At 33.9% G+C, this 25,945-nt stretch overlaps 3 protein-coding genes across 4 annotated transcripts; 1 reads left to right on the top strand and 2 right to left on the bottom strand.

Annotated features, from left to right (window-relative positions):
• Positions 1-547: 547 nt before the first annotated feature.
• On the bottom strand, positions 548-6,804 carry LOC133298162 (uncharacterized GPI-anchored protein At1g61900). 2 transcript variants are annotated; one of them, XM_061497417.1, is made up of 8 exons: positions 6,658-6,804; positions 5,548-5,702; positions 4,098-4,967; positions 1,973-2,218; positions 1,851-1,865; positions 1,174-1,314; positions 1,012-1,059; positions 548-736 (listed from the first exon to the last, which is right to left on the bottom strand). In XM_061497417.1, the coding sequence occupies exons 2-8, from the start codon at positions 5,579-5,581 to the stop codon at positions 663-665; spliced, it is 1,428 nt and encodes a 475-aa protein (XP_061353401.1). In that variant the 5' UTR covers positions 5,582-5,702; positions 6,658-6,804; the 3' UTR covers positions 548-662. The 2 variants fall into 2 exon arrangements, with proteins under 2 accessions (XP_061353401.1, XP_061353409.1); XM_061497425.1 differs by lacking the exon at positions 6,658-6,804 and adding an exon at positions 6,223-6,350.
• Positions 6,805-9,697: 2,893 nt separating this feature from the next.
• Positions 9,698-14,781, bottom strand: LOC133297963 (large ribosomal subunit protein uL1c). Its single transcript, XM_061497203.1, has 7 exons — positions 14,365-14,781; positions 13,365-13,544; positions 13,192-13,246; positions 11,326-11,453; positions 10,608-10,691; positions 10,185-10,310; positions 9,698-10,105 (listed from the first exon to the last, which is right to left on the bottom strand). The coding sequence occupies exons 1-7, from the start codon at positions 14,722-14,724 to the stop codon at positions 9,971-9,973; spliced, it is 1,068 nt and encodes a 355-aa protein (XP_061353187.1). The 5' UTR covers positions 14,725-14,781; the 3' UTR covers positions 9,698-9,970.
• Positions 14,782-21,088: 6,307 nt separating this feature from the next.
• On the top strand, positions 21,089-25,209 carry LOC133297878 (protein RETICULATA-RELATED 4, chloroplastic-like). Its single transcript, XM_061497110.1, has 8 exons — positions 21,089-21,777; positions 22,611-22,679; positions 22,914-23,045; positions 23,163-23,216; positions 23,296-23,340; positions 24,134-24,273; positions 24,572-24,697; positions 24,800-25,209. Exons 1-8 carry the CDS (start codon positions 21,238-21,240, stop codon positions 24,846-24,848), a joined length of 1,155 nt encoding a protein of 384 aa, XP_061353094.1. The 5' UTR covers positions 21,089-21,237; the 3' UTR covers positions 24,849-25,209.
• Positions 25,210-25,945: the final 736 nt, after the last annotated feature.

Below are 25,945 nucleotides of genomic sequence, written 5' to 3'. Positions count from 1 at the left end.
CATTGTACTGATGAGAATCTAAAATTTATCTCTTTTTTCTTCTTTTTTTTGGTACATTAAAATTTATCTCTTTACCAAAGGCCCTAAATGTATTGTTGGAATTTGTTGAGATATATAGTCCCACATTGGGCCTGTGCAATTCCACGCTTCTAACCCAAAGGACTTTTGCGTGAAGGGGCGTGTTGAGATATATAGTCTCACATTGATTGTGTAGACAGCTAATGTGGCCTTCATAAGAGGCCTTGGGCACTCTCACCCTTTAAGCTAGCTTTTGAAGTAGTGTATCCCAAAGTTCTTTACATAATTAGGTAGGGGAAGCAAAACTCAATACTAGCATCCACACCGGCCCCCTCTTTCCGAATCAGAATTAACAAGCCCTTGATGCTGGTATAGTAAGCAGAACTTATAGTGCCTAATCTTGGGTCTGCTCGTCTGCATTTCAACACAAAACAATCGAACCCTTCACAGCATAATTATGGATCCTAAATCATGAGCACCAACTCAGGAATCATCAGCACAGAACATACAAGCAGAAGACACATGAAAATGGGGGAATAAAGAGGATGCTATACAATGAGGCCATTCAAAAATATACATGCAAAACCCACACCAAAGACACTTTGAAATGCCCAGCCGACACGCATCTGAACCCTAAAATCTATTCAGTACAACAGTGTACTGAAGAAGAAAAATGAAAAAATAAGCACAAGGAATCCCTCTCCACCAGAGTTACAGCCTGCAAAATGCACCATATTCACCTTGTCAAAATTTTGCTCGGTAACAATTGAGAAAGATGAATAGATAGCCCTCCAGTCATATTTAGAGAGGAGAACTTTGAGACAATGCGACAAAAGAATAATTTCTGTATCCAAAACGTTGAACTTGGATATGCACAATGCTAGAAACTTAACATTTAAGGAATGTGTATTGAATTTGTCAACAACAGACAACCTGGATGGTATAAATTCATAAAAGATATCAAAATGGAACATGAACCAAAAAGGCACTCACCAATATTTTTCAATGTCTGCGAAGTTGGTAGTGCAGGTAATGACATCTCTGCAGAACTCCAAATAAAAACACAAGTTAAGCAAATGCGAACAATAATTTGGAATATAAACATCCTGCATGAAAAGTAAGCAATGATCCAAGTAACTTTGTCCAAACACATACCAGGTGCACAGAGTGACACGGATGTCATAGAAGATGATGAAGGCCAGGGCGCAACAACATTGTCACTCAAATCACATGTAAAGCTAACACCTGTTGAATTGTCATATATTACGTCTGCAGGCAAGCTTCGAAGTAGACATCCTGCATATAAACCAACAAAATCAATCTTACTAACAATACAATCATTCCTTCAAAGTAAGTATGCATCTCTCATACCCCACATGCAGGTTCAATTGACAAAACAAAATCCATCACCCTTCTAAAAGAACAGGGAAATAATTCCTAAATAGCACTGATTGTATTCAATTATCAGATATTATATCATCAAGTTCTCAAGTCCCAGCTGTCAACACCATGTGATGGTTGAACCAATGTGTAAACAGATCCATCAACATCACATTTATCTCAAACTAGTTTAGGTCAGCATGTAAACAGATTATTGAGTTAAAAATAAGGGTTTGATGTTTCTTATTTTATAGGAGATAATTTTATCTCCTACACACACATAAAAGTAAATGGAGCCATGTGAAGATAAGAGAGAGAAAAAAAAAATATGAGCCTCCCACACTTTTATGTGTGTGTAGGAGATAAAATTTATCTCCTACAACATGAAAGACATTAATCCCTAAAAATAAATGCAGTGAATAAAATGCAAGGAGTAGGAAAAAACAGCAAACCTGGTACTCCATATGCTGCACCAGCACCGTGCAGAGCCACAACAGAAGAAGAATTAGATCAGATAAATTAAATGAATGGTCATGGGCAGAAAATAAGAATATCAAAGGAGCAGGATAAATACGTTGTATGCTGAAATCTTTCAAATCAACATCACAGAGCTCATAAATATTTGTCATCACTCCACCTCCACGTAACATAGACCCAAAAAGTGTTGCACATATTATTGCTTGTTTATTTGTAATTAACATTTGCTTTTGTATCCCTGCAATATATGTGTTTAATGAACTACAGCAGGAAGGGCTAGGAGCAGCTACATTTCGACATACAGAAATTACTTCTGAAGGCTCCTTAAAAGTCAAAGGACAAACTGCACCAGCAAGATTTACTTCATTAGAAGAGTTAAAAGAGAGCGAAACACAAATATAATTCAATCTCTGGAACACGGATAACAATTTTAAATATATGTTATGAATCACAGTTAATAATCGTGTGGGCAGCGGCCAGCGGCCGACCCCAAAACACTATAGCGGGTAGCAGCATAGTTACTACAGTGAAGTCCACTTAAATGCTAAATTAAATTAAGTCCACTTAAATGCAAAATTAAATTATACAACACATAAATGCTCAAAATTAAAAAATACCCAAAATTAAAATCATTCATTCATACTTAAATCTATCATAACTCTCATTCCAAACAAGGATTCAAGAAACATAAGAAGCAACAGAAAGTCTTTGAAAGGAACTAAATTAACATCATTTAAGGAACATAAAGGAAGGATCTAAATACTGTCAAATACAAATTTCCATAGTCACTCTCAATTGACCTGGAAATACTGGAGCTGAACAGAGAGCAAGAGATTCAGGGAAGATACTCGCTGGAAATATGAAATATAAGTTTTTGACAGCTCATGGTAAATTACAGGCAGAGGATGAGTCCAGCATTATCTTCACCTAAGGTATTGGTCAGCTGAAAACAGAGGAACTCGCCTTACAGGCTAGTGTGTGTCGTTACCAACATTGATGAGTGGATCGCAAGAAAACAGAGGGGTAATTCACTGATGCTGATAAATCACCATAAACAAAGTCAAAGAGAGGAGTGAGTGGGCTTGCAGGTAAATCACCGGATATGAGTTGCAAGAGTGGAGAGAGGCAGTAGGGAAGAGTAAGAGAGTCGAAGGAGTGAAGAGAGGCAGGAGAGCCGAGATTGAGAGAGGAATACCAAATAGGGTTCTCAACTTAAAAGTCTGATTATTGCAATTCCTTCACCGTGCCACTACAGCCACATTCCACTACCCACGATTGTGGCTGCTACGGCCATGATCCACTACCCACTATCGTGGCCACTACCACTGCTTACAAAAAAAGCAACGCGTAACAGAAATAGCAGCTGGGAACTGCTACGCGTGCCAGTAGCAGTGTAGCGCACTATAGTGCTGCTATTGATAACCTAGTCATGACTAGCGTGTCGCTTCAGCCACATTCCACTACCCACAATTGTGGCTGCTACAGCCATGATCTTCTACCCACTATTGTGACCACTATGGCTGCTACAGCAAACCATCGCATAGCGGAAATAGAAGCTGGGAACTGCTACACGCGCCAGTAGCTGTATAGCATGCAATAGCGCTGCTATTAATAACCTAGTCATGAATACATTTTTTTTTAGGTAAATGCATCGCACAATTTGACTTGTGTGCTTTGGAGAACAGTTAAATTTATATGGGATCCCGAAATGCAAATTTATTTTTATTTAAAATTGTTTGTAGGGCATGTGCAAAAGTGCAAAGATAAGACTACATATAATTAACCCTCACTCCTACCTTGGCAAGTCGTGGAGACTTATGTACCGGAATTTTCCCTTTGCCCTTAATGTTTATAGGGCATGTATTTCTATACAAAGTGCCAGCAATCTTTGTTTGTCCACAATGAAAAAAAAAAAAAAATATCCAACTCTTTCCAGTTGGGACCCAATCTCTCTTTTACAAACAGGATATATACATAAATAAAGGAAACACCCAAGTAACACAGCACAAGAATCAGGAGCAATAAACTGATATCACAAAAAATAATTAAATATGTGCAGACTAAGGTACACTTGGACCAGTAATATAAAGTCACTTAATTATATTACATTTTACCCACATTCCAAAGCCATTTTTTCCATAAATGAGATGATTAGTCATGCCATTGACAAACTATAAAATCCAAATATATATCATTAAGAGTCAAATAGTTAAATGATGTACCTTTGTTGACTTTGCAGGCAGATAGTAGTCGGAATACAGTATTTGCGGCTTCAAATGATAATTTTTTGGATAGATATGAATAAACCACACCTTTACAATCATTAAAATAATCAGTGTGATTCACTTCCCCAGCCACATTTTCATTATTATTGATCATCATTTGTCCTCCAGAAATCTGAAGTGCTGCTTCCATTATTGCAGGCTGGCAAATAGGTCTACAACACTCTTTAAGTGGATCAACCGTGCTGCAAGCCTCAAGTAATTTACTAGTGTTGACTGTTTTTTCAAAAGTCGAAACATCCTTCACAGGACATGAACCGCCTGTAATATTAGATGATTTTATGGAGCAAAGTGTGGGGATCGTACTATTTGCCCCTCTACTGGCTAGGATACTAATGATATCAGAAAAACAATAATCAGCAACAGCATTTGGCAAAACCAAATTATCAGATTTCATGCTGAAGAAACCCTGGAAGATGTGGATTAAGCTACCAAACTGTGGACAACATATTACGTTCCCTACAAGGGCTGCCAAAGGTGCAGAGCAATCAAATGCTGTTTTATCTAGGATAGTTGATATATCTGAATGTGAAAAGTTTACAGGGCATTTACCAGTTAAAACTGGTTCATATCTGGTTGGGAAAGAAGGGTACATTGGTGGAAAAGTCTCGGTGGGATATGGGAATTTTGGTATGACAGCAGGCGATATTTCTATGGGGTCAAAGAGTTCAGATTCTCCAGAAGCAGGTTCCTTAGCTAACTCTACCAGAGAAGAAATTCGCCTAGGGTCAGCATGTGTTTCTTGTGCTGTAACATCTTGGAAAGTATGAAGCCAGATGAAAAATAGAATCAGCTGACAGCACAAAGAACCTGCAACAAGTTAATTAGCACTTGATTAACAAAAGTAAAATTCATAGAACAATGCTGTTTGAAGATAATGCAAGCCAACAATGCACATTGTAAAGAACCAATTCAACCCAAAAGCTTAAGCTTGTGGGTGAGGGCTACATTAATGGTTTTATATATCTCAACACGCCCCCTCACACGAGAGCTCACTGGGCTTGAAGGGTGGACAATGCACAGGCCTACCTACCTGTGCGAACAAAGAAATTCCACTTGAAAGAAAGTGGGGGGCGGTGAGAATCGAACCCGGAACACGAGGCTCTGATACAATGTAAAGAACCAATTAAACCCAAAAGCTTAAGCTTGTGGGTGAGGGCTACATTAGTGGTTTTATATATCTCAACACATATCAATGTGCCTTGATCTAAATGAAGATTTTAAAAAAAAATTAGGAATTTGTTGATACATAGTTTAGTATGAACACCCCAACGATAACCCATATTACCTTAAACGGGGTTCAACACACAATCAGCAGCTTATGCAAACCTAAACAGTACATTAATGATTCACTGACTAGGAAGTATAATTCAATTATATCAGTGTTTACCCCTATTACAATTGGCATCCTGAAAGCAGCCCATAACTCCCTAGCCCTCTGGTACCATCGAGTTTTATATAGGAGAACCGAGTGGTTGTTGGTGATAAGCCAATTGGTAGCCCATAGCGATGCAGCAAACTTGGTAATACCTCCAAGCTCGAGATCTGTGATTAAAAATTAAGAGAATAATTTAGTCCGTAGAAAGATGATAATTGGAACTAAGTACTTTCAGACTACCATTTAATTCCTAAAGCCAACATAAATATTCTACTGCATGGGACAGAATCAATGAGATTGAATTTCAAGATTTTCTAGTCTGAAAAAATCTCGGAGATACATTTAGCAGCAATTTTTCTAGGGCATCAATTCAAAATGCAAGTTTGAATAGTCGATACGTCACGATAGTAAAAATAGGCCAGCCTAAGAACTGTACTACAAACATCGCAGTGCATGTGGAATACAAAACTCTGGTTTTTCAAACCCTAAATTTTGTTTCCACAATTTTCTATACAAATCAAAGGAAAAAAAGGGTTTAAGTAGTTATGTTATGCTTCTCGTTTTCTGGCCAAACAATGGGTGCATACCATACTTATCCATAAAGCTCACATCACCAAAAGTGTCAACGAGATTTGAGCCTTTTTACCAAAAAATTAAATAAATAATAAAATAAATAAAGCCTCTCACCTCAGATTAGATTACAGTTTCAATCATTAGAGAGGAACAACCTTCTGTCAAAGATAAAACCCCAAAAAGATACAACTAAATTTTCGGAGACTTGAATTGATACCCATGACTGAACTCTAGGTTTATACAGCACAATGAAAGTTGTATAGAGGCACTGTGATAACATGGGTCCAGCAGAGAAAAGCAATAAACACCGATTTTTTTTTATTTTCTTCTTCTTAGTTCTTAGCATTAAATGAGAACATTAAGTGGTGCGATCACCAAATCCAACAACAGACAACTTTCAAACACCAAAAATAATAATGTTGAAAATGATTGAAATTTTAAATGTTTGACTTTGGAAGTGCTGAAACCGAAGAACCAGTTAGAGAGTGACAGTGTAAGCTTCGTTTTGGGAAAATAAGTGATTAAGAGTCAAAGGATGAAAAATCGTACCGTTGAGTATGGTGTAGACAGCGAAATATGATGTTGCGGTTGTTGTGATGCGTTGAAATATGGATCGGAAGAAGGGAATGCGTGAAGAAATGAAAACCCTAACTCAACAGCATGGAGGAACAAGACGACGATAGAGCGAGAAGAAGAGAAGACTGATGTGGACATAGCTGGCACCCACATTGTCTATAAAGTTTAAACGCACCGTTTCGCACTACACAACAACGCTTCTACTGTTTGTTCATGTTCTGGGAGCATATTAATAATCTAGGTAACATTAACTTTCCTTTGTGTTGTACGAGATAAATTTTATTTTTTATATATATTTATAAAAATATATAAAATTCATGTGAGATCATATCAAACAAAGAGAGAAATAAAAGATATAAATCTCACTTTTATATATGTGTATAGAAGATTAAATTATCTTTTATAATAAAAGAAATATTAATATCATATTCAGAGTTATAAAATGAACATTTCATTTCATTATAAAAATATCCAAGTAATAATATAATAGTTATATTTCATTCCATCTTATTTAAATATTCCGCCCATCATCATAATCAATTATAATTAGAGGGTGATTGGTAGGTGGAATTTTTTGAGATTTTTTGGATAGTGATAGCGATAATTTTATTTACCCATGTTTGGTATAAGATTTCTAAAAAAAAAATTTGAAATCTGTTTTGTGTATAACTTTTCTTCCAAAAATATCCCCAAAGGGATGATATTCTTGAAATTCCCAGTGCTAGAAAAATTTTACACATTTTTTGGGACAAAATCTCGATAATATTTTAGCTTATCAAATAATTTTTTGCTAACATTCTCAAGAAAATAACTTTTTCACCATATTCTTAAGGATCATGATTTCGGAGCATGGAAAAATTTATCATCTATCAAAACGTTCACCGTAAGCAATAAGGATGCTCTTTCTCTTTATTGAGTTCAGTCAGGTTTAAATTAACTTCTTTTTTTTGGTAATAAAATTAGCTTTAACTTGATCTAATGTTTTGATAGGGTTAATTTTTCAAACTTAAAGACTCAAATTGTTATGGCTTAACTAATGAGGACCAGGTCGAACAAATATTTATACAAAGTATGCAAATATAAATTTACGTATAGTTAAGATATAAAAATTTTAAAAACTAAAGTAAGGGATATTTTAAAATACATTAATTTTATTCAGGAAATCTTATAGCTTATCATGAGTTCAAAAAATAATAATTTTAAAATAATATGTAACATCAAGTCAAGTCAATCTAAAATATAGCTCCAAACCAGATCTAATTATCAGCACATGAATCCAATTAAATTAATTAGCTTCAAGCAAAATCAAATTATCAAGTTCAGCCGAATCTCAAGCACTCTTAACAATAATAATTTTATGACACTAAATTTATCTCCAAAATTGGAGTTATCAAACATCCCAGTCACTCCGAACCATTGACCCAGCTAAAAACACCAGGTTTATTAAATCATCCAATTTAAGGAAAGAAAGAGAAATTATACACACACACCCACATACAAAAAAAAGAAAAACGTTACAAAAAATCAATAAACAAATTGTGGATGCAATGAATAATACTTCTCTGCTAATCGTTCCCCACCCACCCCACACAACCCTTATTATATATCTCCTTTTTTTATGAGTTTTTTTTTTTTTTGTTATTTGCTATTTTTAAGAAAATCACATTTTTAATTGGTGTACCCGATCGATTGTCTAACAATGAACCTTGATTTTTGGATCAGCTCCTTGAGCTAACTTGTTTAGTCCGCTAATAACTTTTGATTATGGCTAAATTTCTACGAAACCGAATTTTGTTGGGAGTAAGAAAGACAAGGTACTACCTAAACGAATCAGCACTTTTGATAACACTGTCCAAAATAGAACATGTATGGGCAAAGTCTTTTGTGTACGCCAACATATTCGAAAAAGATATGAGTTCGATTCTCTCCGGTAGTTTTGAGACTCATGTTGGTGGGTAAATTGTAAAGCGGGTTTTCTTTCCACTGTTCTTGACGTAAATTCTCATAGAGGTTGAACAAGTCTGCCCTGACTCTGATGGGTTACATACCAGTATCTCCCCTGCCAGAACATTTTTGTACTAAAATAAAAAAAAAATCTTTTGTGTACACATGTTGTGCCAAGTGGCAACAACAACGTAACAAGGTTTAGTCGCTCCTTGGGCTCCACTTGTATGATTGAAATATTTTTCCTGCAAATGCACGCCACAAAAAGCTTTGATAAAAACCACACATGTCCTGAATCACCCACGTACGACACGGACTTTGGGTCCTAGATCAGTGCCACTGCCAATTCTTTACGACATTAGACAATCTAACAAACAGTTATCCCGAAGCTATGCCCTTCACATCTTCATTTCTGAGGTAAGCAATACCTAAATTGAAGAAACACTCTTACGTAAGCAGTGTCTTTGTTCCAGTCTAGCATTATATATTACGAGTCTCATCTCATGTAAAGATCGGCTGCAAGAAATATTCACCATTAAATTAACAAAAATTATTTTTTAGTTTCAAAATCTTTTTTTTTTTTTTTGCTTTTTTTAACAAGTGATGAACCCCACCATTTATTATATTTATTGGCATGAAAGATATTATTTCATGTAACATTAGAAAAGAGATTAAATACATAAGCAGGTTTGTTTATCCTTTGGACATGGTAGGAGGCAATTTGTTGGTTTCAAATGTTATCGAGCGCAACTATTTTAACCTAAATAATAATGGAATAGCAAGAAAGGTTCCTAATCCTGATTGTCGCACCCACGTAAGTGTGGCCTTCATTCATTAATGATGACACCTCCACGAAAAGAAAGTGAATCCAAGCCCATAAACATGCTGATCAGCAGATCCAAAGTGCAAAATAAAAAAAATAAAAACATGATACAAATAACACTAAAAAGACCCAAATTACAAATAACAACAGCAGTGGCTGAGAAATTTGTTAAAATTGGAGTTTCTGCAATCCTGTAACCAGAGTTACTAATTTTCTTTTATTTCGTGCTATATTTAAAGCTATGAGTGAAGAGGGAAAGCCTGATTATCAAATATAAATAATTAAATCTCCGGTGTTAGTTACAAAATAATACAAGGAAAATCCTCAGCCAGGGGGGGGTCAAAGACCATGAAGTGTGCATACTTTTGGTGCAGATTTTTAACAGAGATATAACCATCAAACTATCCCAAGTTAATCCCCGTATGTAACTTTGGTAACATCTTTGACTATTGTATTTGGAAGGATCTCACAATGGCACCCCGAAAGCTGACTACGTCAAAACAAGCATTTACAGGTGTTCTATTCTGATGGAAGCCTGTAATCAAGCATGTCCCTGATATTTAACCTAATTGAAGGCCCCATTGCTGAGCAAATGTGTGCACTTTTCCAGTACACGCCTTTAGCACCCGACGGTTTGTTTGCCTCTACTGATTTCTGTGAAATTAGGACAATAAGTTAAAAGTATATCATTGAGTGAAATACAGTTAGAAAGGCTGATGAGGGAAGAACATACTATTGCAGCAATCAAGTTTACAAGAAGATCCTCTTCAGGAAAGTCAGCTTTTCCAAAAGGTAAGTGCACAATTCCAGTTTTATCTGCCCTGAATTCAACTTTTCCCTGCTTGAATTCTGCTATAGCCTGTAATGGTGAATTTAAAGGCTTTCTGATTAACCAAGAGTTCAATTTTTGTGAAACAAAAAACATGCACCCTTGTCATAAGCATTTGTGCTAAATCAAAGCTGTTCCCATCTACATCTATTTTGTTCAGAAAAAGAGGGGGGGAACCATAAAGAAGAAAAAACTTCAATCTTACATTTCTGTAAGCAAGTATGGCTTATACATTTTGCAAAAAAGTCCAATATATGTTATATATGCATAGACAATCAGCTAAAATGAACTGGGAAAGAAAATAAACAATAAAAGTGAAAAATACACCTGAGGAATATTGGGTGTAACAGTGCCAGCTTTTGGATTTGGCATCAGTCCTCTTGGCCCCAGAATCTTCCCTAGGCTAGCAACCTGACACAATCGACAATGACATTTACGGGAGTTTCCATAACAAATAACAATCCTTAAAAAATTCTTCAAAAAGTGTAAGAAAAATTATCAGGACAATATATCTAAAGGTCTAACCATAGTAGCTTTGAAGAGTAAGAAAAGCACCTTATAGCATGCTATTGCTACCAATTGAGTGACACTTGGTCTATTAGTTTATCAAAAAATATACAGAGAAGACAAATAAATCTTATCGAAAGATATTTGAAATGTCAAGCAGGAATATATGGGTAGCATCCCATATGATGCTATGTAATTAAAGAATTCATTTATAAAAGATTTTATTAGCACACGAAGAAAATCAACTGATATTTCTATCCAAGCACAGACTAAGCATGCATTCATGAGACATTTGGACACCCTGATTTAAATGAACTCGGTGGTCTCTAGACTAATCAGAATTAAATTTATCAACCACTCAAAAGGGGATTTTTAATCCATATTAGAAGAACCAGATTTGCAAACAATTCAGCCAGTTACCAACTTTTCAGATCACTCATTGAGATTACACCATTTTCTGGTTTACTCGAACTATACTTAAAAAAAAAAACTTTTGAGTTAGAGAAAATCTAATCAGCAAATTGGAACAGAGTAATACCTTAGGCATCATATCTGGAGAAGCAATTAATTTATCAAATTCCATGAACCCTCCTTTAATCTGTTCTATCAGGTCTTCTCCACCCACCAAATCAGCTCCTGCATTTTTTGCTTCATCGAATTTTTCACCTATCAAAATGGACTTTGAATTAGAATAGCCAAACAAAGCAAAAAAAGAAGAAGAATATTATGAATTATAAGTGCCAATTAGGTTGGTTGGCCAGGTTATACATAGACTGTAAATGGTAGGATTGTAGGAATACTAATTGGCCTCTTGCCTATTTGATTCCCTTTTGAGAACTGTAAAGAAAAACCCAACATGTCCATTAATAACCCAACATGTCCATTAATAACCCAACTATATGATGGGTAGGTGTTATCCTGTTCCTGTCCACATTTTTTTGTTTGTTAAACTTTAAAAGCTATTATCCATATCTTTCAATGAAGAATATTAATGTGCAATTTGCAATATTCATTTTAATCTACATAAAAAACTCGTCCTTTCATAACTTCGATTATCTCGCCATATACTCATTCTATGCATTCACTCAAAAGTTAGATTGCCTTGAAATATTTTATAAGAAAGAAAAGAAGGAAAGTACAACTATACATATAATTTTAAATATTTTTTCTCTTTTAATATGTACTATATATAGCATAATTTGGAAATGATCATTTCTGGGAAGACATTGTTTAATAAAAAATATTTTAAAAAAACTATCTCAGGAAGATGCCCAAAAACAAAAAAAGTTTTTTCCCCCAAAAATAGGCTAATCCAAACATGCATTTAGCTTCCACGCGAATTAATTATACATATATTCTTTATAATTTTTAAATTTTTTCTTTTAATTTATATTTTACTTGAATTTAAAAATACCCATATAGGTACCTGGTACTTACAGAAGCTAACATATAAACTAAAAACAATGGGTTGGGTCTGATTGGACCTACCCATCAGGACCATGTTATATATATGGGCAGGTCACTATCTTCCTTCTTTAATAGGTTAATTAGGCTAGTTTTTATAGGCAAAAGAAACTAGGTTCTTATAACTTAACACCTGTTCAGAACCAAATCACCAACAGCAGAATAAAAAGCACAAAAAATGGTTCTAGAAATATGCAATGAGAATGGATAATAAATTTTTTCCTTTAATTGGTAGTAAAATAATCTTATAACTTGATGAAATTTGACTTCCTAAACACTTTCTTCCCAAACCCCACAAGGGTGAGAGCCTAGAGCACTAACCCGCCCTTTTAAAAATTAAACAATTAACTCTAAATGGATCAACTCACTAAATGGTTTTCCTAAACATCCGGTTTATGATAGAGCCTAATGACATTACTTGATCCATGTAGCCAACTGCCCCAAGGGGGACAAGGGTTGGTTTGTTGTTTCTGTGGATTAGTATCAGCAACTCCAGTTACTACCATTTTCTTTTCCAAAGCACAAACTGTTATAAACTAATATATCCTTTAAGAAGGAAATGAATGATGGAAGCTTAAAAAAAATAAAAAATCATCTAGTATAGACTTAAATGAACCATCACCCGATAGGAACACATGCTGACAGATTTAAGAGCTTAAATAAATTGATAAAAAGTAAATATTCAGCCAGCTCAAGGACAGATGAATGATGATGCAAAAATTACCAGATATTAATAACTTAAAATACAGTATCCAGAATTATATGAATTTTCAATGTGTGCAGTGGCACAGAAACTTCCTGTATGTCAATTCCTAGACAGCACACATAATGGATACATTTTCTTTCATACACATTCTCTTTATAAGAAAATATTTTTCTGCATGATCTGGAAACTTCTAAATAACTAAAAGTGTGAATGAGGATTGAGAAGCATAAGCACCTTGAGTAAGAACAGCCACTTTAACAGGCTTTCCAGTTCCCTTTGGCAGACTAACCTAATAAGAAAGATTGGACGAAAGACTCAGAATTGATTCATGAATTGTAAAATTTACAGCTCAAATTTTCAAAGGACTTGTATATAACAAAATCAAGTAAAGAGCAGGAGAGACTCACTGTTGCTCTTAACTGTTGATCATTATATTTAGGGTCAATGTTTAGGCGGAAATGGGCTTCTACTGTTTCTAGAAACTTGGTTTTAGCTGTTTCTTTAACCAAAGATATTGCTGTCTTCAAGTCGTACTCTTTCTTATGCTCCCTCAACTTTTGAATTTCCAAGAACCTCTTAGACCTCATCTGGTGGGACATTGAAACAACAATTAATCTTAAAAGGGGAGAAACATAATATCATATATGAGAAGTTCAATGACACAAGCAATCACCTTGATTGTAGAAGGAAACAATGGGTTATATTATAAGATTTATAACATCACTGCAGGAAGATATTCATTAAGAACAAAAATGTGAATTAGGCAAATCAAATGCTAGAATATAATGACCAACCAAGAAAAAAGCTTGCATAGAATGGCGGGACAAACAAAAAAACTAACTATCAAGAACCTAGTACTCAAGCATCTGTGACCCTATCACTCAAACTGCATACCCTTGAAATATAAACTAGTGTTTTTTTTCATCGACCTCTTTTCAGGAGACTTCACCTTCATGAAACACTAGGCAATTTTATTTTCAAAATTATTTCATCTTAATAGGTGAAAGCGTGAGCAGCTTGTGGAAACTATTATGTGCTAACCAAACGAGCACAGGACATTCAGATACACCTTTCATGACTACATCGATTTGTTGTCATTAGCTACCTAAGACGATGTGAAACAGAAGCCAAAAGAAATAAAACTCCTCTACATGGAGGCAATTTTAAATAGAAAAAATTCACAACAGAGAATAAAAAAAAACAGATAGTAGCCAACAAGCAGAATCCATACTCAAACATATAATTAAATAAGCAAGAAGAAAACCATAGAGCAAGCAAACAATTTCATTATAAAGAGGTAATAATCTGTGAAACTAAAAATCCCAAAACCTAATTCCAATCAAAACCCAAAATCAAAATCACAAAACAATCCAATTATTGAGCAAAAAGAGAAGATTTTGAACACACCCTATCCCTCTTGAGAGGCAATGCAGCCTTCCCTTTTTTTGGCTTGGTGGGGACAGTGACAGTGTTGGTGGCGGTGGAACCATCACCACCGTCATCCACTCCATCCTCCTTCTCCTCCACAGTTTCGGCGACCTCAACCTCAGCAGCGAGAGCAGAAACGATGGCATGACAAGACCTGGATTTGGGTTCTGTGTGGAAACTGACATGAACCCACTTGATGGGCTTCAAAATGAGAGGGTGGAGAGAGAAGGTTCTAGAGAGAGGCTTAGGGTTGAAGAAAGAGCGAAGAGAGGGAGAAAGGTCTTGCGCGTGTGTGAGCATCAAGGAGGAAGGTGTTGTGGTTGTGGTACATGAAGCCATGGTAGTGAGTGAAGGGTGAAAAATGGAAGCGAAGGTTTGGCTATCCAGAACAGAACAGAATGATGTATAATATACGAAGAAGAAGAAGTGATAAGATGTGCCCTATCATCTACTGAATGACGCGTGGCTTCTCTTTCATTCTATTCTTCTAATTATTTTTTTGTCCTAAGTTGGTTTTTATCTAGTTACCAGAATTAATTTCAAAGTTAAATTAAACTCGTGAATTTTTATGTGGAAGAAGAATATATAATTTTGTTTGCCAAAAGGCTAAGAGATTCACGACAATATATTACTACTTGTTTATGCATAGGCAAAAAATCCTTAGAAAATACTTCTACAAGATGTTCCAAAAATTTCCCGAGTAAACACCGCTGGATCATCACTTATTCAATGAATAGATAGAATGAAAAAATCCAAAGAAACATCTGTCCTTTGATCAAAATAAAGATAAGCACAAGCATCTTGAAAAAATAAAATTCGTAGAGAATTTTGTTAATCTTCTGATGTAAGAATTACACAAAAGCATTATCTCATTCGTTTTTATGCTTTTTTATATGTATTTGTTATTTAGAAAATAGTGGGTGATATTAAATCACTAAGAAGTTTGAACTCATGTATAGAACATAATAGATTAATGATCAGAATTATCAAACACGGTGCAATAAGGAAATTACTTGCAGGATGTTAGATAATGAGACAGAATGATCAAGTATACAGTATGATGAAATAAATCCGAGTTCACAGAATGTGTCTCCTTAAGACAATTTCTCCCCTCCTTACTGAGGCCAAAGGTTGATGGACAAGTGTCTCCCAGGATAGAACAGATTGCGCCTGAGGAATGGTGTCACTATCAGTCAATAGCCCGAACAAACACAATAAGATGCTAGAGGAAAGTATACTGGAAGGCAGAAGGAGCATGCAAACCAGGTGGAGGAAAAAATCCGGCAGAGTGTCAGTACAGAAAATCGGATAAAATTTCTAAAAGGGTCAGGGTTTTTTGATATATACTTACCGGTCACGATGAACCGCCGCCGGTGGTGAACCGCATTGACTGACAACCACAAACGGGTACAACCAGTGACCGGTTCGGTGAACGGATACGACCGGTGACCGGTGACCAGTTCGTGTTTGAAGAATTTGGAGAAAAGCAACAGATAAGGACAGAGATATTTTGGACCAAAAAATTAAATAAAAAATTATTTTTATTTCACGCCGAGCCGAGCTAAGCCGGACACCGCCACGCGCGCGTTTTTGTGGCGGACCAAAAGCCACCTATCTCCTCTCACCTCCACAAAAGCGTAATGCCCTAAGGGATAATTTAGGAGTGCGAGATGGGAGTTATAAACTCTCTCACCTCTTAGTAGTTGTCCAATATGAGACTTCTTAAAACTCACACACCCCTTCAACTTTTTTCTTTTCTTTTCTTCCTTAACTCACTTCTTATTCATAACCAATAGATTGTCTATATAAATTTCAACGGTATTTATTTAACATGATCATATTAGTGGAAAAATTATAACTATATAAAAATAAATTAATAGTAATAAAAGAAGAGAAAGAAAAATATTAAAATAGATAATTATAAAATTACCACCATTAATTCACTTTTACTCGATATGATTCCCTCGAATCATTTGTGTAGTAAAAAAAATACAATGTTTGTAAAACCAAAATAAACAATTTCGGTGTGTTTCCACCTATTATTATACTTTTAAGGGAGGTGAGCTGGGAAAAAGCAAAGAGAAAATTAGTATTGTTTTTGATAAAAATAAAATTAAATACATAATCTAATATAACCTATTCAAACCCCTCAGTAGTAGAACAATTTGCAAGGAGAAAAATTATTAGTTATCGACCCTCCATCCCATACACAGTTCGGGTCTTCAAATCCGTAGCTTCCAACAAGTGTTTTTTTGTGTGCTAATTTTGTAGTTATTATGTTTCAACAGTTTCATTTTTGTTAAAGAAAAATAAAATAGACGAGATATTAATAATTCATTTTAAGGAAAAATAAATCTTATGTTGTAGAAAAATTCTAATATCATATTATAGATACATCAAATGTGGGATCTACCTATTAAAAAAACAAATAATAAAAAAATAAATAGCACGTCTTTTTATAATATGTGTAGAAAAGATTTGTTTTCTCATGCGATATGAGAAAAACAAACCCCTTCATTTTAACCTAAAATCAGAGTCGTCTGATAACTATTAGTATTAATATAAATTCATTGATGTGGTGTAACTCTAACAACAATAGACACACTTTCTATAACGTGATAACTGATAACATATATAGGATAAAGAATATGATATTAGTAAATTTAGAATGTTTTTAGCTTTTAATTATAAATCCGTAGATTATTATACTAAATTCCCCAAAATAATTTCATAATCCTTTACCAGAATTAATATTCCCGTTTTTTGTTTGTGTAAACCATTTTGCAAATAATGTGTTACTTTCTGAGGTGCACGACTCTTCACAGATCGCCCATCTTATGGACAAATTTCATAATAATTTAAGGCCTTCTCAATCACCTATCTGATAGGTGCTCCATCATCATACACTGTTCTCATGCTTACTTGACTTGAATAATGAATATAGTCCATCCATTAAAGCCCATTTTGTTTTCTTTCACTTGGACATTGACTCTCACTTCAATTTTATCTTCACACTATACTATGGAACCTTTCAAACCCCTTCCGTGATGTATCAGCCACTAATTTAATCTAATTGATTGGTGAAGTGGTCCTCTTATTTGAACATAGATATATTAATAAGGTTTATTGCTTAAAATCAAATTATTGTCAAAAACTATGAAGACAATTCAAACCCTATCAATTCTATGGCATTATATGAATAGTTCATGTTTACACGCCTTTTTTCTTAAGGTGAAAATTTATTTTGAATATAAACTTAGTTCTGTATTTGAATTATGGGAAATAGTTTTCTAATTTCACATGAAAAAATTTTCTCACGCTACACTCACAATATATGAGGGGGTCTCATTTTGACTTTTTTGTTTTCTCACTTTTTGTGGATCTCACTCATGTATTGTGAGTGTAGCATGAGAATTCTCATGTAACATGAGAAAATTAATTCCCTTCAATTATATAAATACTTTATGTGTAAGATAAAGCATGAACACTCTTCCATGTTTCAATAAAAACTTTTCCCCTGCCACCTTTCTTTATCAAAGGTTTAAACTATATTTTAGTAATTATAATTTGTATCAGTTTAGGATCTGATATCTATATTATTTATTTTTGAATTTCTATATTTTCATTTATTTAGTTTTTATAATTATCGTTAATATCATTTCATATATTTTTACTTATTTTAAGTATTAATCTCTATATTTTTGTTATTCGTAAAAGTAAATAATTTATATTCTTTATATTAAATGAGTTTTGAAAACAAAAATATAATAAAAACGGGTTTAAAAAGGTTATATATTTTCTTTTTATCAAAAGATTGTGAAATTAAGAAAAATAGAACAAAGCTTTTCTGTTACATTTGAGTATGTTTACACGTCAAATGTTACTTAAAGATATTAGTTGTGAAAAAAACTTTGATAATATTAAAGAGAAAAAAATCTATAATGTTATTTTAGACAACTTTATTTAATATTTACCGAAATGATGTTATTTTAGAATTAAAAAATTAGAATGATAAAGACTATTATAATACTGAAATAAATTAAAATAACAAACACATCATGATTTTCGCTCAACAACTTCATTTTGGAGAATATCAAACAAAACTTTCTAAAGTAATTTTAAAAAAAATAATCCAATATTAAATTATAAGAAAATTTATTCAAAACAAATATTAAACACCGAAACAAATTATAAGACCAAAACATACAGAAATCAATCGGCTGCACTTTTCTTTACAGGCGTTTTTAATACTTTAATATTTTTCTTATTTTAAACAAAAAATTAAATCAACTATATTTACAAATTGTAATTCCAAACATTTTGTGCAAATAGATCGGGAAATCAAATTCTGAAAAAAATAAATTAAGTTATTAATTATTACTATTGAATTAAAAATCCTAACAATTTAACTTTACCTATTTTTTTCTAGAGCTCTTCGTGCATTTTATGATGGGTGTATTACTTGGTAAAGAAGAAAAAAAATTTACGAGGAAAATACAATTACTAGAAATATAGTGAAAAAATGAATTTGGTAAAAAAGTTAAAAAAAAATAAAATTATTTCGTAGGTCGAAATATTATTGAAAAAATTGGGTTAAATTTTTCGAGTCTAGATTTAGTTGAAGATTAAATATTGATAGGAAAATCGGATAAAATTATCAAACTATCATTGACTAAATACAAAGAAGAATCTCCTCTTTCTCCGGCTTTCTTTTGGCATGGTTTTTGATAAAGAATATTTGTATCCATTGTTTTTTTTCGAATTTTTTGTTTGATGGGGTAAAGGGAATACCATGCTCTGGGTGATATTATGAAATAGCAAATTTTTTCAATTTTACACATAAACTGAGATTGCTATACAAATCCGAATGATGGACAAATTTTTTAAAATTTCCTACCAAACACCCCTTAGGAAAAAACCATCGGCAAAAAAATTAATATATTGTTCTTTTAATAAAGGATATGACCAGATGGAGAGAGACACGCCCCACTAGGGGCGTGACTCATCAAGTGCTAACACATAGAACAAAAGTCAATAGTTTGACAGTAAAACTTTGGAAATCTATAACTTTTAACTTGGGTGTCCGAATTAGGTAATTTTTTATTTGATTCAACACAACTTTTCGATATCTACGTAATGACACCTCATTTGTCATATTTTGACTGTCACAAAAAAAGTTTGAATTTACAACAATGATACTATAATAACGTTTAAACCCAAATTAATAAAGAGAAAATCACTGTCATGATAAGAAACATTCATAGTAATGATTCTTACGGTTATGATACCATTATTGCAAATTAAAATTATATTTATAGGAGACATAATTTTAACTTAAATAACATCGTTCACACTCACAGATAAAAAATATGCAAAACGGAGCACAAGGACCTATTTTTTGGACAAAAAAAAATTGGCCAAGTCCCCTCGGGAAACTTGCCAACACTTTCATTTAGAAAAGTTAAGCGGAATAAAAAAAATGATTTGGGTACCCTAGACTAAAGTTATGACTTTCCGAAGTTTTACGATAAAATATCCAAATTTTTTAAAAAAATTCACCAAATCCTCTTCAATAAGACCTCATTGGGTAGATCTCGAAAACTTGTGTAGAATAAAGAAAAATTACCTAATTCGGATACCTGAGTCTAAAGTTATAGACTTCTAAAATTTTACGGTCAAAATGTTGACTTTTGTACCACGTGTCAGCACCTAGCGAGTCGAGCTCCTTGTGGGGCGTCTCTCTTCATCAGGTCACGTCCCCTATGAGGCGTATTTGAGTGCTATAGATTTATATTTACATTTATGATGATTATGTTTTTCGTAAATATTTATTAAAAAAATATTTAAATTTTTTTTGCCAAAAAACATTTCCTCTGCTGTTACAATAAAGGCGTAGGGCCATTGATATTTTTTTTTTGCTCTTATTTTGTTAAATCCAGATAAAAGTGTTTGTCCTTTTAAATGACACAACTTATATTCTTTCACTCTTACAAAGAGATGAGATCCACACATTTATATTTTTTTTGTCCACTCTCTCTCTCCTCCTTTATTTATCTCTTACTCTCACTTTAAATGACACAATTTTATATCATTTAAAATTAAAATAATACACACTTTTCCTTTTAATTATTTCAACGGGAGAAAAAAAATATCTCCAACAATAAAAGAGATGTATTACCCTTTTATGATCTCCCTTTTCATTTTATCACGAAGTATTAATTTTTTTTAAAGAAAAAATGTTTCTGCAGTTAATGCAAATAAGTTATCTGAATTCATTCTCAAAACGACGTCGTTTTGAAATTGAAATCTTAAAAATTTATAAATATAAAGACTATTATAACCCTGAAATAAATTAAAATTACAAAATACCATGATTTTCGTCCCAAAACGACGTCGTATTGAGCTTACTGCAGATAACTTATCTGCAATAACCGCAAGAAAAAACGAATCCCTTCTTTAAAATTCAATAGACATATGCTGTGAAAATTAAAAAAATATTGCTATTTATTAATATTTTAGAATATAGTTAATTATTATTATTTTATTTCATTTGTAATCTAAATAAAAATACACATAATATGTGAAAATATTTGATGATAGAAAAGAATAAAATTCATTTACCAAATAAATTATCATTAATAATTGATTTATTTTTTATTACAAGGGAAGCGCTTGGTGTATACGGCACAGTGAGTGAGTGACAAGTAGTGTCTGGTAATCATCATCATATGTTCATGCCATCTACTTCCCTCCTTTCCACTCCACCACCTAACTCTTACCTTCAACTGACACAACACAACACAACACACACTGTTTCTCTCTCTCTCTAGACTCTCTCTCTCTCTCTCTAGAATGGCCATGGCTTCCTTCTCCAACATCTCTGCACGCTCTTTCTCTCTCCCCATCCAAAACCATTACTCTTCTCTGCCACTACCAAGGTTCACCTTCACCATCGTATCTCGCCGTGGTCATTCTTCTTCCAACCTCTTCACTTCCTCTACTCATGTTTTCACACCAATTCATTTCCTCCGCTCTCCGTCAACCGCCATTTTTGCAGCCGGGAGCGGCGGCGGAGAGGGAGGGGGAGGAGGCGGCGGTGGCGGAGGAGGAGGCGACGGTGGTGAAGCTGAGGACAGGGATCGCAACAGAGAGGAGGCGCTGCTGGTCCTGGCGGAGACAGGCAGGACGCTGGAGAATCTTCCGGCGGATTTAGCGGCGGCGGTTAAGGCGGGGAGAGTGCCGGGTTCGATAGTGCGGAGGTTCTTCGAGCTGGAAAAATCGGCTGTGTTCCGGTGGTTGCTTAATTTCGGAGGGTTTAAGGAGAGGTTGCTGGCGGATGATTTGTTCCTGGCAAAGGTTGCCATAGAGTGCGGTGTTGGGGTCTTTACAAAGGTTCCTTGTTGCTAGATTCCGCTAATTATCAGCATTTGTGTTTCATGTTAATTCTACTAAGATGTTGGACCAAACAATCGCATTTTCTTGAATGTGTTTTAATCCGATTGAGTGAGTATTCGTAATTTCCCAGGATAACCGTTGGTCATAAATTATGCTTTTAGAAGAAAAAGCGACTTGATCACTCTAAAATAATTTTTAGAATAACGTTGGTTTTCACATTTAGGCTTTTGTACCTAATCTTCTAACATAAATTATTCTTACTCCTCCAATTTTATTTCTAAACATGGCTAATGATCGGGTTTTTTAGCCGAAGTTTATGATAATGGTCAACCACCAAACCGAGGCTTTTTTTGGGTAAATGTAAATTCACCGGTCTTTTATAATGAGGATAATGTGGGTCTATTTTAGCTTGTTCCTTGCAGGTTTTTAATCCATCTTTTTATTTGATGATGGCGCTTCATTTAGTTGAATAGACTTATTTACTTAGGGGCAGAATTAAGTTAATTAATTCAATTTTTTTTTATTCTTTTGTTCAATGGTGTCACATGCAAATCAGAATCGTTGATATTTTTTGATCTAATGGCTCTCAGACGAGGATGGCAAAGCAAAATAATATTTAACAACCATAGTCTCTGGTACAATGCTTACCCGTTATCTAGCAGATCAATAATTTTCGTAGTCAACTAATTCTTGTGTCAGAGTAGGAAGCTTCTGGTTATTTTTTTGATAGTCTGTTAGTATTTTTTAAGTATTTGACAATTTGAGTTAAGCATCTATGATCTATCATATATATCATCCATTTGTAATGCATTTCGTGTTTGCTTTTTCAGACTGCTGCGGAGTTGGAGAAGCGCAAAGAAAATTTTACTAAGGAACTTGATTTTGTTTGTGCTGATGTGGTATGCCTGTCAACAAGATATCTTTTCGGTTATTTATGTTTGGAGTTGAAATTGTGTGTCCCTTCCATTCCCAGAAGCTGTTTACTGTATCACATTTCCCCTTTTTGTAATTAATCATCTTTGCTACAAACACTCAACTTAAGTATCGGAAAAACTCAGTTTATCTTGTTTCTTTGCACAATAAATTAGGGATAGTCTAATTTTATTTCATTTATTTTATATAATTATTAACAGGTAATGGCCATTGTAGCAGATTTTATGCTTGTTTGGCTTCCTGCTCCTACAGTTTCTCTCCGACCTCCGCTTGCTGTTAGTGCTGGAACTATTGCTAAATTCTTCTATGGCTGCCCTGAAAATGCTTTTCAGGTTAGCACTTTTTAAATCACTTTTCATCGTTTTTTTTTTTTTAAAATATAAATATTATAATTATGTTTAAATATACATTCATTGGACATTAGATTTCTCTTTATCAACATTCTGCAGGTGGCTTTGGCTGGAACCTCTTATACACTTATTCAAAGAATAGGTGCTATAGTGGTATGTGTTGGATCCTAAGAAACTCAAACAGTTATCTTGTCACTCATGAGGGTTTTTAACATCTCCGTCTTTTATGCAGCGAAATGGAGCAAAGCTCTTTGTGGTTGGGACTGGTGCATCGCTGGTAATTTAACATCTCATATGCTTACTAATAAATATTTTAGCTTCTTCTAGTTTTTGGTGAATTTTGTATAAAATATTTCTGCCACTTGACTTACTCCTGATCCCTATAAATGTCATTCTGTTGTTTTTGTCCACTATTATTATGATCTTCAAAACAAAAGAATTTATAATGTGACAGGAATTTTGCAATTTTCACGACTATATAACACTATTATTATGATCTTGGTTTTTTTAATAAAATGAAAAGATTGAATTCATTGGGTCATGTTCATTGCTTTGATAATTAGATTTAGACTCTGCTTTTGATGGATATTGGAGATAATGAATATTGTCATTTCTTTGGAAATTGACTTGCTGTTTCTCTAGAGTTCCCAATGCTTACTAATGTAGGGTGCTGTAATCAAGAGTATAGAATCGGACACGTTACGAAACTAAATCACGCATAGTTTATTTGAAGATATGGAAAATAAGAATAATAAAAAGGAAATAGTTTAGAATAGATACATCATCAAATTGATTAGAGAACATAAACTAGATATTATATCTTACTGTGGAGAACCCTCCTTTGAGGTCAGGTGACATTTGTTCCGTTGGGAAATATTGTCCACGAGGCATACAGGTATACAGTTTTCTTATAGGTTGAAAAATATTTTTACCATATCTTCTTCTGAACTATAATGTGAGGCATAAGATCAAGTCACTGTCTCAGGATCTATCTCACCGTGTGATTGGCGTATAATTGCAGACCTGTAGTATATGCATTAGTGGGGTGACTGATTGCATTGCATTTTCAGATTGGTACAGGTGTAACAAATGCATTGATCAATGCACGAAAAGTTGTTGATAAAACTTTTGCTGCTGAGGCTGAGGATGTACCAGTATTATCAACTAGTGTTGCCTATGGGGTTTACATGGCAGTATCAAGTAACTTAAGGTATTTTCTTTTTTTATAAATAAAACTACTGTAGTGAAACAATTCTCTTGGATTAAACGAGGGAGCCTTTAGAGTCCTCTGACCATGATTAATCCATGCCCAGAATTCAGTGACCTAGATAATTACTAATACTGTATACAGGTGCTTAACTATAAAAAAAAGGCAACTTTTTTACAATGCCTAGAGATTAATTGGGGTTTGCAACCTCAATGATGCATCCTAACAATAAATAATTATGAATTCTTCTTTGCACATATAAGCATAATCTATAAGAAACATTGTGTTTCCTCTCTACCAGGTACCAAGTGCTTGCTGGAATTATTGAGCAACGGATTCTAGAACCTTTGCTACACCAGCACAAGCTTATGCTAAGTGCACTTTGCTTTATTGTTAGAACTGGAAACACCTTCTTGGGCTCACTATTGTAAGATTCTCGGTTTAACCTGATATATGTCTTAAAATAATTTACTATATTTGCTTGTTCTTGAATTGTTCATTATTCCTTACATATATCTTCTGTGAACAGGTGGGTGGATTATGCACGCTGGGTTGGAGTCCAGAAGATACGTGATTAGGCACAATGATTTTTCAATTGTAAGATATTGTCATGGGATCAATGGGGTCAAATCTTGTCTGCGTATTGTTGGTGATTCAATTTTTTTCCTTGTATGTTGTATTTTTTATTCCACCTGGCAGCGTAATTGTACAATGAGAAAGAACAAAGGTCAGCAACCACCATGAGTCTTCAATTATCACCATATATATACGGTGGCCAGTGACGGTATAAGATCTATCTGTCATAGCTAGCTGAAAGCTGCCATCATGTGATAAAGTCGAGTCACATTTTTGTTAGACAAGTGTGGCAGTGCCTCTTGATTGTTCTTGTATATGTGTATTGTCTTCTGAAATTAAATTGAATAAAAAATAATTCTTAGTTCTCTAATATCTGTTGCTTCATTTTTTTCCTCTTCCATTAGTCATATTTGCAAGCAACATCATCATTAATTGGTTAACCGGTGGACGTGAGAATTTTGTTGGTGTGCATTTTGTAATTCCTTTCAGAAATTTTTAAAGAGGTTGGAGGGTCTATTTGACCCTAACTCTGTAAGTGTCTAATCTTACTTAAATTGTGTTGATTTTAAATTGAACCAAAAGTAATCAAATAAATAATAAAAATAATAAGGTTAAAATAATAATAGGTATAATATTCTCTCCCAAAAATATAAACTCCATTAAAATTATCATATATTTGTGTAATGTCGCATCAAATACTTATTACTCCTAAATTTGTGTGTTTTCACCTAAAATTTGTCGGGGAAGGATACTGTAACAATCAAGTTGTGTTACTATCATATCACTACCAATCAATTTCATCGTTAGATTGATTATATTGATCCAACGGTTATATTTATTTCTATCTTTGTATGGTCATGATTTTTCAAATTTAAGGTAAAAACATTAAATACGGGAAATCATAAATATAATCGTTGGATTTACATAATCGATCTAACGGTGAGATTGATTGGTAGTAATATGGTAGTAACACAACTTGATTGTTACATTGTCCTTCCCCAAATTTGTCATCAAATATTGTTTTTAAATTATTTAAAAACCCTTCACACACAAAACAAATAGTTACATTTTTATGAATCAGTTGAGGTGTGTGTAAATT

Source organism: Gastrolobium bilobum, unplaced genomic scaffold (assembly GCF_033153095.1).
Source record: "Gastrolobium bilobum isolate Gb01-03AN ecotype WA unplaced genomic scaffold, APGP_CSIRO_Gbil_v1 utg3870, whole genome shotgun sequence".
Taxonomy (NCBI): domain Eukaryota; kingdom Viridiplantae; phylum Streptophyta; class Magnoliopsida; order Fabales; family Fabaceae; genus Gastrolobium; species Gastrolobium bilobum.
Note: the sequence above shows the minus strand (reverse complement) of the source record. Positions and strands in the feature narration are given on the sequence as shown.

What these genes read in the sequence shown, in the direction of transcription:
- LOC133298162 (XM_061497417.1), bottom strand. Translation starts at nt 5,581, where the DNA reads ATGGGCTGCTTTCAGGATGCCAATTGTAATAGGG. An exon ending in TGCCTGCAAAGTCAACAAAG is followed by an intron (nt 2,219 to 4,097) that starts GTACATCATTTA and finishes TTGCTGGTGCAG; the next exon opens with TTTGTCCTTTGACTTTTAAG. An exon ending in GCAGACATTGAAAAATATTG is followed by an intron (nt 737 to 1,011) that starts GTGAGTGCCTTT and finishes TGCATTTTGCAG; the next exon opens with GCTGTAACTCTGGTGGAGAG.
- LOC133297963 (XM_061497203.1), bottom strand. Translation starts at nt 14,724, where the DNA reads ATGGCTTCATGTACCACAACCACAACACCTTCCTCCTTGATGCTCACA. An exon ending in ATCAACAGTTAAGAGCAACA is followed by an intron (nt 13,247 to 13,364) that starts GTGAGTCTCTCC and finishes CTTTCTTATTAG; the next exon opens with GTTAGTCTGCCAAAGGGAAC. An exon ending in TTACACCCAATATTCCTCAG is followed by an intron (nt 10,311 to 10,607) that starts GTGTATTTTTCA and finishes TCACCATTACAG; the next exon opens with GCTATAGCAGAATTCAAGCA.
- LOC133297878 (XM_061497110.1), top strand. Translation starts at nt 21,238, where the DNA reads ATGGCCATGGCTTCCTTCTCCAACATCTCTGCACGCTCTTTCTCTCTC. An exon ending in GCCCTGAAAATGCTTTTCAG is followed by an intron (nt 23,046 to 23,162) that starts GTTAGCACTTTT and finishes AACATTCTGCAG; the next exon opens with GTGGCTTTGGCTGGAACCTC. An exon ending in AAAGAATAGGTGCTATAGTG is followed by an intron (nt 23,217 to 23,295) that starts GTATGTGTTGGA and finishes TCTTTTATGCAG; the next exon opens with CGAAATGGAGCAAAGCTCTT.